General features: G+C 40.8%; 3 protein-coding genes across 43 annotated transcripts in view; 1 reads left to right on the forward strand and 2 right to left on the reverse strand.

The window, feature by feature from the left end:
• Positions 1–464: 464 nt before the first annotated feature.
• On the reverse strand, positions 465–6,247 carry LOC118413517 (testis-expressed protein 36-like). Its single transcript, XM_035817004.1, has 4 exons — positions 5,425–6,247; positions 3,924–4,091; positions 1,689–1,769; positions 465–1,403 (listed from the first exon to the last, which is right to left on the reverse strand). Exons 1-4 carry the CDS (start codon positions 5,473–5,475, stop codon positions 1,044–1,046), a joined length of 660 nt encoding a protein of 219 aa, XP_035672897.1. The 5' UTR covers positions 5,476–6,247; the 3' UTR covers positions 465–1,043.
• A 211-nt stretch (positions 6,248–6,458) lies between these two features.
• On the forward strand, positions 6,459–12,741 carry LOC118413515 (PC-esterase domain-containing protein 1A-like). Of its 4 annotated transcripts, none has more exons than XM_035816999.1 (6): positions 6,459–6,630; positions 8,735–8,818; positions 9,084–9,163; positions 9,905–10,020; positions 10,486–10,602; positions 11,104–12,741. In XM_035816999.1, exons 1-6 carry the CDS (start codon positions 6,474–6,476, stop codon positions 11,984–11,986), a joined length of 1,437 nt encoding a protein of 478 aa, XP_035672892.1. In that variant the 5' UTR covers positions 6,459–6,473; the 3' UTR covers positions 11,987–12,741. The 4 variants fall into 4 exon arrangements, with proteins under 4 accessions (XP_035672892.1, XP_035672893.1, XP_035672895.1 ...); XM_035817000.1 differs by having other exon boundaries at positions 6,469–6,630; positions 8,724–8,818; XM_035817002.1 differs by lacking the exon at positions 6,459–6,630 and adding an exon at positions 7,765–8,195.
• A 223-nt stretch (positions 12,742–12,964) lies between these two features.
• LOC118413511 (dynactin subunit 1-like) overlaps positions 12,965–18,723 on the reverse strand; it is a 40,356-nt gene continuing 34,597 nt past the window's right edge. For all 38 annotated transcript variants that reach the window (XM_035816995.1, XM_035816993.1, XM_035816979.1 and 35 more), the window contains 7 exons: positions 18,105–18,187; positions 17,838–17,909; positions 17,304–17,462; positions 14,968–15,025; positions 14,565–14,656; positions 14,163–14,258; positions 12,965–13,820 (listed from right to left, as the gene is read on the reverse strand). In XM_035816995.1, the coding sequence (XP_035672888.1) occupies positions 13,692–13,820; positions 14,163–14,258; positions 14,565–14,656; positions 14,968–15,025; positions 17,304–17,462; positions 17,838–17,909; positions 18,105–18,187 (689 nt within the window). In that variant the 3' untranslated portion in view covers positions 12,965–13,691. The remainder of the gene's footprint in view (positions 13,821–14,162; positions 14,259–14,564; positions 14,657–14,967; positions 15,026–17,303; positions 17,463–17,837; positions 17,910–18,104; positions 18,188–18,723) is intronic.

An 18,723-nucleotide genomic window follows, 5' to 3' on the forward strand; every position in this document is an offset into this window, starting at 1 on the left:
ATTTTACATGCATTATCTATACAAAATATCTAGGTGCACCCACAGTCTGTCTGCTTGCGGGAGGGCCTGTTGTCATCGAACAAGTGCTCTAGAGCCCATTCCTTAATTCACTCATTTACTAAGCCTAAGGTCACTGCCAAAGGAGTTGAATGTACAGTTCCCCAGATGGGTAACAAACGAACATACTAGCGAACTACTAACCGGATGGTACCCAGGCTACATTCACTCAGTCAACATTTCCAGCCCAGTGATAGTAGGTCATTCAGACATGTCGTCAGAACTGTTCTTCTGTGCTTTGGATGGGTTTACTAAACTTGCATGGATAGGCTACCGAAAAGATTTATCCAAATTAGATGCTTCAGAATCTTTCTTTTTTTGGTCTGTGGTTTTGTGAACAGGAGCCATGAAGTTCTGTGGTAATAAGCAAAACTGAAAGCTACTGTGTTGAAAACACCACAAACTGATTGACACAAGATTGATGCGTTTATTCCTTTTTACAGCACATAATGTCTGATTGAAAGCTCATTGATTATGATATACTCAAACTGAATATGATATAGTGATTGTCATATTGATCATTTTTGACATCCTGCAGCTTTATGTACATCTAGTCATAAATAAGATATATACAATTACAGTGAGTACCATAAGTTGACAAATGTTACAATGCATACCAGAAGCAACTATGGTTCTTGTCTCCATTTGCTGGAATGTATTTCCAGTCAATAGCACAACAAAAGCAATCGGTTGAAGTAGTGAACAAATGAATGTTATAAACAGTTTTATGAACTAGTTCTCCCAAGGAAGTTTGACCTCCTTTATTGACCTGTTTGCTATTGTGTATGAATTGTCATCATCCAAACCTTTGATATGTTACTAAGGAGCATTTTTTCAAAAGATTAGCCCCAGCCATGTTCATTATTATAACTTAGGAAATATCTTTCTCTGTAGTTAATGAAATTCTTAAGATATTTACAAGATGATATGTTGATTGTATGTAGTATACTCCAGCACTCATTTAAGAGTCTGGAGGTTTGGACCCCTTAATTCTGCATACACAGGGGATTTCTGCCCTGTTCATGTGCCTTGAATGAGTATCTCCATGGGTTGTGTGGTAGGAAGGGTTCCTGTGCAGATGCCATGACCTGTAGAGGGGTCCTGTGGCTTTCATTACTCCAGTCTGTGGTGGCCGTGTCCAGTTTTATCCTACCCTGCTGCGGCTTGCTGTACGTGCGGGGAAAGCGACGTCGTGTGGGTGACTCGGTGTCGCGATCACCCCGGAAGGACACCGCGTAGCTGCTCATGTTGTCGGTGTGGCTTCCCTCGCGGGTGGTCCAGCGGATGTAGTTATTGGAGTAATGAAGACTCTTTTCAACAGGAACCACAGATTGTTTACCAAGACCCTGAAGAAAAAAAAGATCCATAAAAAAAACTTCCAAAAAGCTTCTTTTTTAAATCTGCTGTGCCAGTTTCACAATATCATCAGTCACCATTCTTTTTATGGTTGGCTAGCTCTACAGTTGCATAAAATTTTTCTACCAAATGACCTTAGGACATAGCTGTTATTTTTGCTAGTACAAAAAGCGGCCATCTTAAGCCAAGGCTACAGTCGTCTTGTGCAAGCGGTCTTAACTTAAGACCAAGTTTGACTGTATAATGCTTCAATCAATAATTGTGAACTGGCTTACATGTCCAAAGTACTCCCCATGGTCCTGGAAGGAGTTCCTATTGTCATGCCAGGAGAAGGGGTTGACCTGGTCGTACCGCTTCTGTTAAAAATAAACAAACAAACATGTCACTTCATGAAAGACCAACTTTGACAATGTAAATGATGATGTGTGTTCTAAAAGTCACAGGTCTAATGTGGTTAATGTTGACCATTTTACTGATACCAATGATGTGTAGGTAATCCAATCTCTATATAAACGGTTCATATATGGGCTGATGAAACAGCAGGACAGCTTGAAAGCCAGGGAATAAGCTCAAAATCACCACAAGCCATGTTAGTAGAACTACTGTTGTATACTACAAGTATACGATACTACTAGTATCAGCTACATAAATGTGAGACTTAACAAACCAATTTATCTGTCCTAGAGGAGAATGTCTAAAATAATGTGATATTGGATATCTTTTAGACCAGGAAACAGCCTGGCTCTTGTGTTCACAATAGGCTAATGGTCTGTCCTACTTGCCAGGAAAGCTGGGCAAACAAACTGAAATGTGAGCATTTAGAACAAGAGAGTGACAGACTGCCACTTAAGCAATGTTTTTTTTGGAAGTGCCATATCCAGCCTTTAGTATCTCACATTTTTTCTCGTAGTTTTTTTAAAGTCTGTGTGACACAAACTCTGCTGTCCAGGCTGTAACTGACCCATCCCCACAGAGGAGGCCAGTGGATGTTGGGCGGGCTGCTATTAGCGAGATTAAATTAGGCCAATTTTTTAAAATGATTATTCAGCTTTAAAGAGTTGGCTAATGATGGACTAAATTGACGTAACACCAGTAGATGCTGTTTGAAACATCTGAGCTAGTCTGGCAAATTTAAACATCTGAGCTAGTCTGGCAAATTTGAGTGACAGGACGGAGAGACCCGTCAGTTTGGATATTAAAACTTATCCAGGTTCTTGAGTACTTCATTACTTGGACGTCTAACCTTCATTGACGTAAACTGACAAACATTTTATTGTGAGAATACAGCACTAACAAGGGATGATTAGGTTATCATTTGAGTCTCTCTTCCATAGTGTGCAGGCACTGATGATTCCCATAGCTGAAGCGTACCCAATTAGGGGATAATATGACAATTTTCAGGAGGGAACACCTTAGTGCACTCTTTATCTGACAGGGTGGGATATAACATGTCATCTCTTCCATTGTGCTTCAGAACCAACACCTGGTGTCTTCTTTCCTGCAATTAGGCCGTACCAAACATGCTGCATTATCTCTGGGGAGAAAAAACCTTTGCAGCCATGCATCGCCTAAACAAAGGTCTGTTATGTGTAAAGGATCGGACGCCTTGTGTTTTAGGTCAGACAAACAGGCTGAAGTTGATACACGCAGGCTCGAGTGACCACTTCTGAGGGACCAGGACATCAGGCGCCCTCCATCCCCAGGCAACTTCTGTTGTCAAAACAGAGTGGAGTCTAAATGTGTCCACAGCTGAGGAGTCCTATCATGGGGGATTTTAGATACTCAACAGGCTTGTGGAGTTAGGAAACAACCAAACACTACAATAATTGTAGTATCAAATAAAATCATTGCTGTGTACTGAATTTGGGGGAACCCTAAGCAAATCTATCTTACTAATGTTCATGAAGATGTATGCTGTTCTCTATTAAATTGTGCACAGTGTCCTAGGCTTCCCATGCATCAAATGTTGCAAAAAATGTCCAAAATCTTATAATCACAAAGTTCTTGATACACAACCATGAATTTTATTTCGAGCCAACGTTTCTTCATTAGGGCTATACTGACTTGTTTACAGTCAAGAATAGCCCTGACAAAGATGACAGAAGGTCATCGAAACATTGCCTCGTAATAAAATTCATGGTTGTGTATGAAGAACTATGTGATTAAGTAGTTTACCAACCTGATGAAATTATTCACTAATGTACTAGAACATCTACTAATTGGAGATTATCTACATGCAATTCTTACTTTCCAGATTCTGTTGATCTGAAGCAGAATGTTTTCATTACTTGATCGATTTTGGCTTTTGTCAACACCATACAGTAATGTTAATTTTGGAAAACGTTAGAACTACATCTGTTGCATAAAATGAAATAAAATGATGAATAATTATCATAATTATATTCATATACATGTAGTATTATGAAGGAAAACACATTGTTCAAGAGACTTTGCTCTTAAAGTGACAAAGTCCCATGAAAAAAAACAATGTTTCAAGCACAATATCTCACCGCGTTTTGCGTGTTGACGTAATCAAGTCTGTTGGCAAATTTGGGAGGAGTGTTAGTCTGGGAACTGGGAGAACTGTCACTGAAGGGCCTGGTCAACATCTCCCCTGTACTGGTGTCCACGTGGCGCTGGAACTTCGGCGTCTCGTAGCCGCGCGTTCTGTGGCGAAACTGTGACAGGAAAATTAAATATATCCATGAAAATCAGTGATTAACTGAGAAAAGATGAACAAAAAATGCGATGTTTTGTGCTTGAAATGTTTAAACTACATATCCTCACAGAGACAAAGGGCATGCGTATGTGGTTGATAACTAGTACCGATCTAACGTTAACTTGAAAGAGCAAAAGCATTTGAGCTAATACGAGAGCCATACGACGATTGTGCGTTTTGCTGCCGATTGAAGCAGGTGTATGGCTTCAGCTTATTTCCATATCGCACGCGTTTTCACGTCCTTCTGGTGTGAGTTATATGTTAAAAGGCCAAAACCGCACGTTTTACACGAAAAAAAAGTTCCCTATTCTATATAAGTAGCCGGTTCCCAAAGACACTAAAACACATGTTAACGTGTTTTAAGCGTGAAACAAGCCTTTGTGTGTGAATTTAATGCTAACTTTCGTTTTTCTGATTTCCTCAAAGTACGAAACTTGTGTGTTTCCGCTACGTGGCGGTGTGCCAATCATGAGATTTGTGGTAAGAAATGATCTTTCAGATTACGAAACTCCCTAGTGCATTGTAAAAGATTAATATGGTTAACGTTCTTGCCTTTACTTTATCAATATTTTACTGAGGATTTCAAACGTCATGATTAGTCAAGCGCGACGCATCTAACGTGGCTAAATATCCTTTCCATTTCTTTCCATCGGAGTAAACTGCCGATTGAAATGGAAGACGACAGGAGAGCCGAAAACCTAGCTAGGTAAGAGATATGTCACATTTCCTGTCAAGAAAATTGATTCACAAAACGTCTGTACCCCAAGTGTCTGACAAACAAATAGAGCCAATAAAACTGAAAGTTATTTCATCAATTATTAACGCTTCTATTGACTTGTTGCGTGATAAATGTCCTGGGATTTAGCTGCGAGGGTTTAAGTAAATGCTGCAGGTTTACTCAGGGAGATTTGGTCACTCGCAAACAAAGGGGGTTACAGAAAGGACTGTGATAGATCTGCTATGGGTAAATGTGCCTAAGGCTAAGTTACCAAGGTACAGTCATGCACCCCGAACAGGTATCGCTATCCGAGACTAAATCGCACAACGTTGCATTTGTTGTACAAAATTTCTTGACCAGATTTCTACTGAAACTGGTAGAACGACGAAACTTACTTATATATGATGCAGGTGCATAAAAAAGAACTATACAACAACAAAAATCATCCGTTCTTTCTTATCGATAAACTATGCTATTACCACAAGGGTAATGTTGACACAGTCATTCATTAAGGCGTCACGACGGGAAAGGTAACGTTGTCTAGAAAATCAGTCTGAAGTCGAATGAAACTCACCCAGTTTCCATCACAGTCATTTCCCGGTGCGAATTTTCTCCCTTTCGGCATAGTTAAGGCAGTCCGATTTTCGAATGACCTCTTAGTAAAGCAGGTATGTCACGTCGGACAGCGCCGTGTAGGTAACCGGTCAACAGCGTCCTTGTGAGCTACTTCCGGGCTCTCTGGTGCTCAATAAATTATAACGTTAGGGAAAAAAGCTTCCTTCTCCAACAAGTCGAAGAGAGGTCCTGATAGAGACAAGTTTCACAATAGAAAAACGACGTGCTTCAAGTGCAGTTAATATGCAATCAACAGCTTTGTACGCTCCAGACAATGATCAGCAGAACACAATCGGCTGGCCAGGGGAGCGGCCAAACAGGTTGTGTTGCGTGGTCACCACGCTGTCATGTTGTGCAGTCAGCTGTTGGCCGAATCACCACCAAGAAAGTAACTCCAAGATGTAGACATTTGACTTGAAAAGTACAAAATTATTCCCCTATATTTGAGTAAAGAATCGTTTTTGCATATATAAAAGTTGCCTACGTACCATCACTTATCATTATGGCTGAATTTGTTGTGTGTTGTGGTTGCGGACTGTTTCGGTAGCTTTGTTTACTGTTAGCCGGTCAGGTATAGTTTACATGCGTTGCTATAGTAGCATCAGCCTCGTTTTAAAATTGACGCGCGAAAACCAAGACCTCTTTTAGCTTCCCCTGAACCTCGGCGACACCGTCTCCATTCATGCCTGCAAGATCTCCTTACAATTTGCGGTAATGTTACAATGGGTGGGTACTCAGGTGTTCAAAACACACCGGTGTTCACAAACGAAGCGTTGAACATAGGTGATGAATGAGCGGATCAGAATGAGCTGCTTAACGATGAAGCTGAAAATTACTCTAATCTGATTGGCCGAAAGTCTGCGGGGATTAAAATTAGATGGTACCATTACTGTAAGGGGGTAAATAAGTCATATTTTCTGTATATAATACCGCAAATGGGAAAAACTTAGTTTCTTTCGTGAAAATAAAGTTTCAAGTCACGTTTCAAGTCAAGATAAGCAAATCATAATGACCATCGAGTCACCACAACGTATCAAAGATGGACTAAATTCGTATTGGACCGTACCAAATCTTCCAAGGAGGAGAGCAGAGGTGTCAAATTTGGCGTTAAAATCTGCTCAGCTCAGTAATTTTGAACGACAAGTACAAGAAATCTCGGACGTTGGTAAGTATAACATTTTGCTCGATGTTTCATTTGAGAAATTTGTGTTTAGCTACTGTGTGTCATTACAGACCATTATCTGATGCCACGTGCAAATAATTTTGCTGAGCTCTGAGAAAAACGAGTTGTTTGGTTTCGGTTTTCATGGCATTTTCTTTCTCATCTGTCTTTAATTTCTTTGATTGCTCTTGGCATAACAAGGTCTTGTACTTGGCTACAAATAACCCATAGGTTGTGAGCGTTATCCCTAACCTACAAAGGCTGACAAAATATGTCTCTTTAAAACGGTTTCGTTTGTTCAAAATTTCCAAGAAATGTGGTGGGGCGGAGAACTTGGAGAAAAAACATGGCGGGTCCCACCCAACATACGGTTTGAATTTGTTCTGCCTCACAGAGAGGAAACGTGCTCGAAGAAGGTTTCACTGGTGTCCGTGGTGCTTATTTTGTCCGAAAAGCGAACACGGGGAAGGGATTTGTCTTGTGAAAGATTCGTTGGTTATTTCAAAGTCTTAGATACAGAAGAGGAGTCGAGATAGAGCTTCCAAAAGTAAAGCAAGAGAGAAAGGATTTTCGTCGAATATTTTCTACAACGATAACATGCGTACACACATCCTAAGTAGCTGACGTTCACTTACTTAGTTTCTATTGTACTAGTACAACTATTGTTTTGTTTGATGTTATGTTTAGAAGCCGCTTTATCTTTGTATCATAACAAGGGACGATCATGGCTCAGAATTTATGCACACATTTCACACCTTTTGTTTTGCAAACCCTTTGATCTAAACTGACCTGGGAGGCCAAAAAAGTTTGATTTCACAAATTATGCATTATTGTTGAAATGCAAATGCATCTGTCTTTCACTCTCTGGTATCAAACCCAGTTGATAATAAAATGGTTTCAGTCTGGTAATGTTTGTATAACTTTTTCTGAAAATAAACAGCGTGGGTTCTATGTTGTTACAATTTTTTGTGCAGAAAGTTTTCCTACACAGTGATTTTGAAGAAGAAACTTCATGATGGTGGAAATTTTTCCTTGGTCTAAACACTTGAAACTTGGAGAAATGTTTAGTGTTTGACATGATTAGGGGTAATGTTATTTACTGGGGGATATGAAGGATGTCACTTTTGCCTTGTGTCAGTGGTCTGGATTTTGTTGTCATCTTCTAGGGTAAATGTGAAATTTCACATCCCAGTGTATTTAGATATGATTCCAGACAGGATGGCATGATAAAAGGAGTATCATAAAAGAGACAAGTCTGACACCTGTACTATCCAGGACAAGTGGGGTATTTCTCACTTCTTTGTTGTTCCAAGCCTTTGAACTTACAGGAGTTCCTATTGTTCTAAATCCCCAGCTGAGAACCAGCTTCCCCATCATGAATAACAATAACTCTTTCATAAATCAATGTCTGGAAATCTCATTGTTTTGATTTGCATGTCTTTAATGTTAGGGTGTCCATGGTATTGTCTTGTAAAATTAGAGACTGCACTGCTCTTAGCATGCCTATAAAAGTTGTGGGATTTCTGTGGCTGGTCATTCAGTTGTGGAGCAGCTACCCTACAGTACAGGTAAGTTGTGTGTTGATGTGTGCGTGTAGAAGATTGTAGGACTAGGAGATTGTATTTATTCTAATGGTTCTTCTATTTGTTTGTTATCTAGAGGATGGTTCATGTTACAGTTTTAAGAATGAGAAAATAGAAAGATTACAGATTTTTTCATCCTTGTCCTGGCAATATTGAATACTAGTTCAAAACTCTTGTACTTATGTACTACCCTACTGTCCATTAAAAATGTTTTCATGCAGTTTTTTTTTTGGCATTCAAATTAACAAACAAAACTTGTAAACATTGTCTATTATGTGACATCTGATGCATCAAAATACAGGAAACATGTATGATTTGTTTATTATCATAAGTTGACAAATTCACAGTAGGCAATGTATGTGGACTTAGGATTACATGAAATATTTATTCTGCGTAAAAAATAGGGACAGAAGTATAACATACATAGTTATCTTGGCTGTGTGACTGAATGCCAGGTTTGACTGTGTTTGTGACTTCTTGAAACAGTTTTGGTTTGTTGTTAACATGTTCCAGATCGTGACCAGAGTACAGCACAATGGCAATCTTCCTTGCTGATGACATGAAGAAACTTCTCCACAACAAGTTTGTGGTCATTATTGGTGACTCAAGTAAGTCTCATTTTTAAACTTTATATAGGGTTTGTTTGATCTATATTTGTGACATCTCTTTAATGTCGAAACCCATGCATTTGGTTGCTTTGTGATTTTCATTTCTTGCATGCAATATGGTGTCTGAGAAGAAGGTTATTCTTGAAGGATCTTGAAGCTGTTGTCTCAAGTTCATTTGGTATAATTTGGACTAACTGTATTATTGGTTTAGTGAACCATAGTGCCTTATGAATGCACATTGACACATGTCCTCTTGTTCCTCCAGTCCAGCGTGGAATCTACAAGGACATGGTGGTCCTACTGCAGGGGAACCGCTATCTACAGGAGGGACAGCTCAAGGCTAAGGTAAGATATCTCCACTCAATATCTTTTTTGATGTCAGACATGTTGCTATAGATGGTATGTGACTCAAGTTTACGTGCAGAGCAGAAAACAAACAGTGGAGAAATTTAATGATAAAGATATAGTTTCATGGTATATGTGCCAAGCAGATATACTGTTGTGTTGTACCCTTTTTTATGGATTCATTATGATTAGGTCAAGAAAAAGTGATTTTGTTTACGATTTTGCAATGAGAAAAATATAGAAAGGGGATTCTTTTCCTCTTTTTTTTTGGAAAAAAATTCTACCAAAGTGATCCAGTAAAACAAATAAGGACTCTGGTATTTCAAATCATGTCTTCCATATGTACAGATATACATGTGTACTTTGCACAAGGACCACAATATTTATAAATTGAGCAAAGAAGAAGTGTTAACTACAGCTTCTCACATCAACTGTTAAATTTCAAAGCGTAAATCTCTTACCTGAGTGTGAAGTGCAAGTCTGTTTTGAATTTGATCACTGAGATGTCAGATACAAAACTTCTTGTCCCTTGCCAAGTTGCCAGTGTTGGACCCCCTAAGAGGCTAGAGTTGGCTAGGTAACTGGAAACACAACATTTTTCCTAGGCCTTATAGTTAATAGTTATCAGCAGACTGAATCAGTGTTAGAGGGAATAAGCATTAGGAGTAATAGGACCCACTACAGATGTGGCCTCTGTTGAAAAGTACATTTTTGACATGTACTACCTCCTGTATTTCCCAGGGGGAGTTTCACTTCGAGGGTGATGTGCTGGTGGAGGGAGGGAGACTTGGAGAGATGACCAACAAGCTCAACTACCGGGAAGTTCGACAGTACCGGACGGATCATCATCTCATCAGGTAGGTTACAGCCTGCAAGTCTTGGAGATAAAGCTGTTGATTTGTTGTGAAGGATTTGTCTTGTTGTGCTTATTGCCTTTGTGAAAACAAAGGTTTTGTTTGGTTGGTTGTCTTGGCGATCATTAGCAAGCAAAAGTTACAGTAATGAGCTCGCATTTACTATGGAGGATGGTACTCAGGCTAAGTAAACTAAGCTTAGTTGCAACATTGTCTGGCCTGGTCAGTCGAGGATGGCATTTCAGCACCATGAAAAGTGAGCTGTATTCAATGAGAATTGGACAATTTCAAAGACAATTTCACAATGTCATTTTGGTTAGAGAGAGTGAAAATGCCTTACTCATCTAGTTTCTTTGATGCTTCTTTTAGAGAAAATATTGAAGGCTTTCATTAAGAAGTTTTTTGTACAGTCACAGATTGTTGCATGTTTGTACATGTGACTGAGAATAGTGTCCTGTTGTTCCACAGGTTCTACTTCACCACCCGTTCCTACAGTGACTACATGGAGACCATCCTGGCAGACCTGGCAGACGAGCCGCAGCCTGACGTCCTCATCATGAACTCCTGTCTCTGGGACATCACAAGGTCAGGACAGCCAGGGTTGTTTTGTTCATGATGGACAGCTTGTGTACAGACAGATGCAGGGCTGTCTCCAGCTTAAAAATTCTTTCTGTCCCACTCATTGGTTGGGAGCCCAAATTGTTGATTTCCTTGGTCAAATATGTCAAGTACATTTTAAAAAGGTTTCATGTCATTTTTTGATCAGATGGGGCAAAATTATTTTCCATCCCAACAAGCAAATTTCCGTCCCGGTACGGGACAATGGGTCCTGGAGACAGCCCTGGACAGATGTTTTTCTCAAGGATTTTCTCAATCAGGGTTATTGTTGTCAGTATCACTCTGTATTGTATTACTAAGAAGGGTCAGCATAATGTACAATAAATATTGGTTGTCTGTTCCCAATACCTGAGTTTGATATGTCTGAAAAATGTCCAATTTATAAGCTGCCTAGGAAACAACAGCACAATGTACTTCAATATTGGCACAGACTTAGACTAACATAACCATGCCTCCCTCCCACCCCAGGTATGGTCCCAGCTCAGTGCCGATGTACAAAAAGAACCTGAAGAAACTGTTTGGAAGGTTCAAGGAGGTCCTCCCTGAGCAGACACTTGTCATCTGGAACACCACCCTTCCCGTGGCCAACAGTGTACGCGGCGGCTTTCTCATCCCAGAAGTGGAGTTCAAGAACGAGACTCTGAGACTGGACATTTTGGAGGCTAATTATTATGCCCGTGACGTGGTGGTGTCCCACGGATATGACGTCCTGGACATGCACTATAACTTCAGGTACCAGCTGCAGCGACGCGTGAAGGACGGCGTGCACTGGAACCAGGAGGCTCACCGCCGGATGACCAACCTCCTGCTCTCACACATCACCGAGGCCTGGGGCTACAAGCTGCCGCGCCACGTCCTCCCCGTCAACATCCCGCCCCAGCACGACACACCGCGACAGTACCAGTCCAATCCTAACATCCACAGCTTCACCGACCCCCCGCGCCCAGTCCGCTATGTCAACAGCAGCTGGCCACACCACCACCACGCCTCTCCGGTCGGACTGAACCTCCCCACCGGACTCACACCAGAGGAGAGGTACGGAGGGCCGATAGGAAAGCCAGTATTTGCAGAGCCTCTGGACAACAACCTGCAGTGCAACTTCCAGATCAGCTTTCAGCCCAACATGTTCAACGGTGTGGACTTCTCCAGTAGGGACTACCTGTCGCAGAACTACCTCCCAAACATCCAGCACGCGTGGGACGGCGGGAGGAACCGCCTCGTGCAGCGGGGATGGCCAGCGGAACGGTACACGCCGTACGACATCCAGCAGCGCGTTGCCCACGCCCAGAACAGGAAAATCAGCGTAAACGTTGGTGGATACCATGCTAGAGGCAGACACAACAGGAGGTAAGATCCTCAGCACAGGACAGAACACTCTAGAACTTTCACTTGCCAGCTTTGATCTTTGTGGAGCATGTCCAGGTAATAAACTACTGTATTGCCCAGGTTGCAATATTGGTTTGTACAAAAGTGGAGACCTGATAGTGCTTTGTAAGTTGATTATGGTCCATTTGTTGCAGCTAAAGAGGCTATCAACTACAAGATATTTTTATATCTGACTCAGCATTATGTTCTAGTGAATGGAACACTGAACAAAGATGTACAGTCTGAAATGAAATAATAGTAGCTAGACGTACATGTAGGAGACAGCTGGGCCTGTAGTGTAAATGGTAGTGTTTTGATAGCACCAGAAATGTACAGAGATGTTTATTTTTCCTCTAAGAAAGTGTTTGGTGCAAATACTAAGAGGCACAGAACAAAGTGGCAGCTACCACTGGACCATATTGGTGCAGATTTGACAGCACCATTTATGTACAGAGACTATTTATTTTTCTTCAAATAAAGTTTGTTTATATACATAGCGGTAGTGGTATTAGGTCATGGTAAGTGATCTATACTACGTGATCAGTCAGTCTTGTTGCGACTGTTTGAATGCTCACTGTGTAGTATGGTCAGAATGAAAAACCATTACAAGTTCATACTGTGTTCCTTTCTTACTAATTGTTTAGTATTATGTTGTTTTCAGGTTCATTAACAAATCTTTATGTATCTTGTTGCTATGACTTTCCACAAGTTGCAATAATAAATGTTATGTTTGTTACAGAATTTGTGTGTTTAATCTTTCACCTGTCAGACTAAAAATAGTTGACTTGTTAGAGTCTAGATAATAGGAACTTGTCTAATGTACATTTACTTTACTGCATGTATACTAGCGCTTACCTCCTGACCTGAATTTGAATTATAAGGATTCACTTCCATTTTTTGTTTGATCGTTAAAACTATTTCTTCCAAGTCATAAGATTTTATGCAAAAAAGGAAAACACAAAGGGACTTTTCAGGTCAGATTTATTTCAGCTTGGCATCGGTATTGTTACAACTTTGTTGTACACCAAAAAGAAGCAATAAGTTTTTCTGATTGAAAGTGATGGCTCTTGTTGATGTGGAAACTTAACATTTGCAAACCAAAGCATACCTTTCTTACTTCACCACACACCCATGATTAAACATTGTACACAATGGTTTCAAAGTGTATGTAGTTTCATCCAGATGATTGCATTCATTGATAAAAGCAGAGCTACTGAAAGTTTAACATAAAAGCCATATTTTGAGATTTTCGTGTTCTTGTGAGATTGGTTTAAGTTGTTGCGTTGATGCAATTTCATAAACATAATTATTTCCCTTCTCTGAATTCATGTCCAAGCTTGCAAATCTTTTTAATTACAAACAAATGCTATGATATAGTTACATAGTATTCAACTTTGGATCAAGGCTGTCTAACACACAGACTTCGTGAAGAGGCTATATCAACATAACCAACTTTTCTTGCCTCAAAACTAAAGGAAGCAATTCAAAGTGTGACTGATAAATTGATGATGATCACTATTGGTCTTTCTGTTACTCCTTCAGTTAACACAGGCATATATCATGGTATCGTGTAATAAGGTACTCCAAAGGTAAAAAGGAGATTTTGCGAATAACCATCAAACACAAATTATTCCCAGTGCGTCTTGTAGACAGCTTTGATCCGTATGACACTGGTATAGTGGTTCTCTGCCTCAGCTGATGAACTTGGAGTGGATTTCTCGTAGATGTTTGGGTTGGAGTTGTACGGAGAACAGACCCTTCTCTACGCTGGGCAGGCTGACTCTCCCCACACACACACAGTTCTCCTTCTCCTCCATGGCCTGGGGATGACAGAAGGGACAAGCTCAGAAATATCTACTGTATCTCTGTCAGTAGCATCAAAAGAGTGCCATCTTAAAACTTAAGTCATGGGGCACATTAGTGTAGTGGGTGCTTGCATGCAGAATACAACTTGTCATTGGGGTTAGTACAAAATTATAGAACAAAATGTTAGGAAACTGGACTAAAAGAAGAATACTGGTAATGACAACCTTTCTGCTAATTAGCCCTTACAGTGGTTATGGTATTTGACATTTGGAAAAGGTTCACTACAAAGACATTTTGGACATCACAAATCTTAAATAAAGATTTTGACAGATCCTTTTAAGTTTTATTCCCCTTACCTTGGCGAGTTCTGGGGAGGTAAAAGCAGCAAAGTCCCCTCTGACCTGCCCTCCTTTGCGCTGGGCTGCCACCAAAGCCTGCACTTCATTGTGGAGCTGAAAGAAGGCAGTGGGTATTGTACAAAAATCCATATTATTCAATGTTGGTTCTTCATTTGCATCCTTGATTGACAAGAAGGTATCTACGGGGTATAATAAAAGTCAAGTTTATTGCACAACGATTGCATCAGATACAATGTATGGCAAATAACGTATTAAAGTCAAGTGATACTGTAACTTTAAGAATCTTATGTATCAAATGTAATTTAAGAACTGGATACTGGTAGATCTGTTGCTTTAGTTGATGGTTGCATCATGATGATGTTGTGCTACAGGGTTCAGACTGTACAAACATGACCAGACCTGGTCAGCAGCCTTCTGCATGGCCTGGATACGGGCAGTGTTCTGGGCCAGCTGGTGGGCTGGGGTGGCCTTCTCTAGAACGGGAACAGTGCCTAGAGAACAGCAAAAACATGTCATTTTCAGAACAGTTAATGTTCAATACATCTTGATAGATAGGCCTTCTGTAACATTCGAACAGTGCATATGCCATCATAAAGTTATTGTAAATGAAGATATTACATGTTATGATTAAGTGATATCTATTCTGAGGACTTTTCAAGAACTAGCACACCTTTAGTGGAGATGGCTCATGGAAATAGATGGGACATTTCACAGCAGCTTGTAGCCAGTGACTTATGCCCAAGGTCAACTGTCTTGTCAGCAATGCAAGAAAACTACAAAATGAGACTTTTCATAAACCTACCTGGCTTTCTATGGGAGATATCCACAACCTTAGGACAGGCACTCATGTGGAACAGATCCTGGAAAGACAAGGAGGAGTAAGTTGGTACTGATGACTTCACTGGTGTTAAACCTCATGGGCTGTGATGCATTCTAACTTGAGATGATATAAATCGCAGCAAACAGTTTGGTACTGGCTGAGTTGCGGGGATCCGCCAGTCAATCCGCCATGCAAATTGATGGTTGTCGAATATAGTTCAGGGCCTAAAACTTCAAGATTTTTTTCCTGGTCAAATGGGTAGAAATCCTGGCAGTTTTGAGGTGGGTGTGACAGGGGAGGGTTTCTACTTTGTGATTAGGGCCAAAAAGCTAAGTTTGTGTGGTTTTTAGGGGGTATAAAGTTGGGACTTTTTTGTCCTAACACATGGCCTCCTCACTGGGTTGTGGTGCGGTTTTGAGGTCATGGGTCAATCTTTCAGTTTCCCGGAAGTTTTCACCGTTAGATTCATGCCGAAATGTGGTTTGTCGGATAGCTGAGATGTCGGGCTTTCATATGAGGGTATGTTTGTGTGCCAGTAACGTCAGAAAGTTGAGTTATTAACAGTTGCTTTCTCCTCTTTTTTGTATAGGGAACCATTGTTTAGAGGCTGCAAATTGAATCACCTGCGGATACCCTTTGAAGTGTTCCAGGTATCACCCTGCCCTCCCCCTTTTTAGCTATTTTGGGGCTGAATACACCTCCATATGTGTGAAATATGGTCCCAGGGGACATGCCATGCTAAATTTGTAGAGAATTTCCTATATTTCAGCTGTTTTTAGTTCACTGGTGTGCTAAAGGGCACTGCTTACAATGGAACTTGCCATTGGTGTAAAATGACTTGAGAGGGAGGATGGACTCTAGAGTCTATCACTCTTCCATTTGACCTGTATTCTATTGGCAATTGCGAAAGTAAATTATGAATAGTCCAAAAGAGTTCGGTTGGACGTGAACCACGTTATTTGGCAACGTCCCAGGGGAGGAGCCGCGAAAGCGGTCCAGCTCATGGATACAGGAGGTGTGTTCCTAAGCCCCATTATCCTGTGTTTTGCTAACTTTTTGGGGATGTTAGCATGATGTTAGCATGTGGCAGGTATCATGACAGCATACCAGAGTCTGTCAGTGCCATTTTCAGCACAAAAGATGAAGAAAGTGGTGTGTGCATTGAGTGAAATTGGCTTTGACCTACTTTTATTAAATGCCCAGCACACACCTTCTGAAAGTCCCTACAAACCCTATGAAACAACACCTCATGACCAAATTTCAGGTCTCTGTCACTGTGTAGGCAGTCTCTGTGTGTCAGAGTGACTAGCTTTTGGCATTTCTTGGCCTACATATGCCAGGTTTCTTGAAAACAGCTCTTGATATATATGCCCTGCCCCCCCCCCCCCCTTCAGACTCATAGCAGCCATGATACCTGTTATAAAAGTGAGTCCCAGGGGAGTATAAATCATTGAAATTCTTTCATACTTTGGATAATATGTGACAACCCCTGTCTCCATTGTATGATAAAACTTTTTTTGTGAAAATCTGAACTTGGGCTCTGTGAAGGGGATCCGCCAGTCAATCCGCCATGCAAATTGATGGTTGTCGAATATAGTTCAGGGCCTAAAACTTCAAGATTTTTTTCCTGGTCAAATGGGTAGAAATCCTGGCAGTTTTGAGGTGGGTGTGACAGGGGAGGGTTTCTACTTTGTGATTAGGGCCAAAAAGCTGAGTTTGTGTGGTTTTTAGGGGGTATAAAGTTGGGACTTTTTTGTCCTAACACATGGCCTCCTCACTGGGTTGTGGTGCGGTTTTGAGGTCATGGGTCAATCTTTCAGTTTCCCGGAAGTTTTCACCGTTAGATTCATGCCGAAATGTGGTTTGTCGGATAGCTGAGATGTCGGGCTTTCATATGAGGGTATGTTTGTGTGCCAGTAACGTCAGAAAGTTGAGTTATTAACAGTTGCTTTCTCCTCTTTTTTGTATAGGGAACCATTGTTTAGAGGCTGCAAATTGAATCACCTGCGGATACCCTTGCGGATTCATGGTTACGCCGGCAGTCAGCATAAAACAGGACGTATATTTAGATCTCAGTAACATACCCACTATGCAAATATGAACTTGCTATGCACGTCGTGTCTGAAACTTCGTGTTACATGCATCTATACTAGTATTGAGGGGGCAGCCTAGAATGAACATAACAATGAAGCCCTGATTGGCCTGAAAAAAAACTTACACACAAGTATCTCCACTGCATTCTTAATACTGAGTAGCTTTTCACCAAAAACCAGTGTGACATCTTTTCAGTGAGACAATAAAACATGAAGTGAACTCACAGTGAGGAGCTTGTCAGTCTTCCTGGTGAGTTCACCCAGCTTGTTCCTGGAGGGTGCAGCGTCCCCACCCCCTCCCTCCACCTGCACCAGCCCTGTTCTACTGATCAGCCCCACAGGCTTCTTAGGCACCTTCAGCGGGGGCAGGCCGGCCAGCAGGGCCTGGGGAGAAACACTTACAGCTGACATGTCTGTGCTAGCTACTGATAAAACCTCACACTACAAACATATGCAGAAATTATCATTATTTAGCCAACACGTGAATCTCATCCCCCCAACAACCTAGAGGTGAACTGACGATAGGCTACTAGTATTACCAAGGAGGTTAAAAAAATCACGTGAGCACCTACGGTAGTACCTAAAGAGAAATTTCTATTACAAATAAGATAAAGTTACAGTGTGAACTTGTGAACAGTACTATACAATTATGTATTATTGCAAAGAGCCAATAATTGTTCTATAATTGTGGAAGAAGATCAATACCAATCCATGACTGCTTTAAAGGTGAAATGTGTGATAGCACATGGTTTAACTCACATTCATTTTCTGTGCCTGTAGTCTGAAGTTCTCCTGCTTGACATGATGAAGAGCTACCCTCAGTACATCAATCTGTAAAGAAGACACATGTCAGTGACTTATATTTTGTATGTCTTCATCACAAATAAAGGGTAACAGTTACCTATCTAAATTTATCTACATCTCGTAAAAAATCTTGTCATTTTTGATGCCTTGTTTCTAAAGTTTCATAGAAGCACACTGACTAAGAGATGGATGAATGGATAGATGACAAAATGAGGTACTGACCTGTTGAAGGAGCAGCGGAGAGTCTCGGACCAGAGTCTGACCTGTTGTCATGGGAACCACACCGGATGTTGGACTGCCCACACCTGTGATGTGCACACACAACAGTTGGCTATAGAACCAGCAGGACAGGTGGGGGGAGAAATGTTACAAACAACCATGTATAGGGGAGTTCATGTAAGGGGTACATTTTGTAGTTCCAGAGAAAGCTGTTTGAATAGGAAATATCACCACACAGCACAGCTACACACAATATTACAATACCAGTTAGGGAATAACAAAGATTTATAGGTTTGTGGGAGAGCAGATGGTTGAATGATTGACATTGGATAAAATGGTACACATTACATAGGGACATAAAGGGAAGGCCACTGAGTGTAAAACTTTCACTAAATGGTGAAGCAGTACAACTGGAGACTTTGCAAACTGGTAGAAACAGTTTTGGCTGAGGCAACATCAATGTTTTACTTGGTTCTTAGTCTTTCAAGAAAATGGATGATTTTAGTTTTCATTGATTTACTATAAGCGCAATTGATTAACCTGGGTAACCTTTCGGCATGGTAGCTGATAATTACATTCTTTCTACAACAAAGAATCAAGTACTTCATTGATGTTGCCTGAT

This window comes from Branchiostoma floridae, chromosome 4, assembly GCF_000003815.2.
Source record: "Branchiostoma floridae strain S238N-H82 chromosome 4, Bfl_VNyyK, whole genome shotgun sequence".
NCBI classification, from domain to species: Eukaryota; Metazoa; Chordata; class Leptocardii; order Amphioxiformes; family Branchiostomatidae; genus Branchiostoma; species Branchiostoma floridae.

What these genes read in the sequence shown, in the direction of transcription:
- LOC118413517 (XM_035817004.1), bottom strand. Translation starts at nt 5,475, where the DNA reads ATGCCGAAAGGGAGAAAATTCGCACCGGGAAATGACTGTGATGGAAAC. An exon ending in ATGACTGTGATGGAAACTGG is followed by an intron (nt 4,092 to 5,424) that starts GTGAGTTTCATT and finishes TTCCTGTCACAG; the next exon opens with TTTCGCCACAGAACGCGCGG. An exon ending in ACGTCAACACGCAAAACGCG is followed by an intron (nt 1,770 to 3,923) that starts GTGAGATATTGT and finishes TATTTTTAACAG; the next exon opens with AAGCGGTACGACCAGGTCAA.
- LOC118413515 (XM_035816999.1), top strand. Translation starts at nt 6,474, where the DNA reads ATGACCATCGAGTCACCACAACGTATCAAAGATGGACTAAATTCGTAT. An exon ending in AGGGACAGCTCAAGGCTAAG is followed by an intron (nt 9,164 to 9,904) that starts GTAAGATATCTC and finishes TGTATTTCCCAG; the next exon opens with GGGGAGTTTCACTTCGAGGG. An exon ending in ACGGATCATCATCTCATCAG is followed by an intron (nt 10,021 to 10,485) that starts GTAGGTTACAGC and finishes GTTGTTCCACAG; the next exon opens with GTTCTACTTCACCACCCGTT.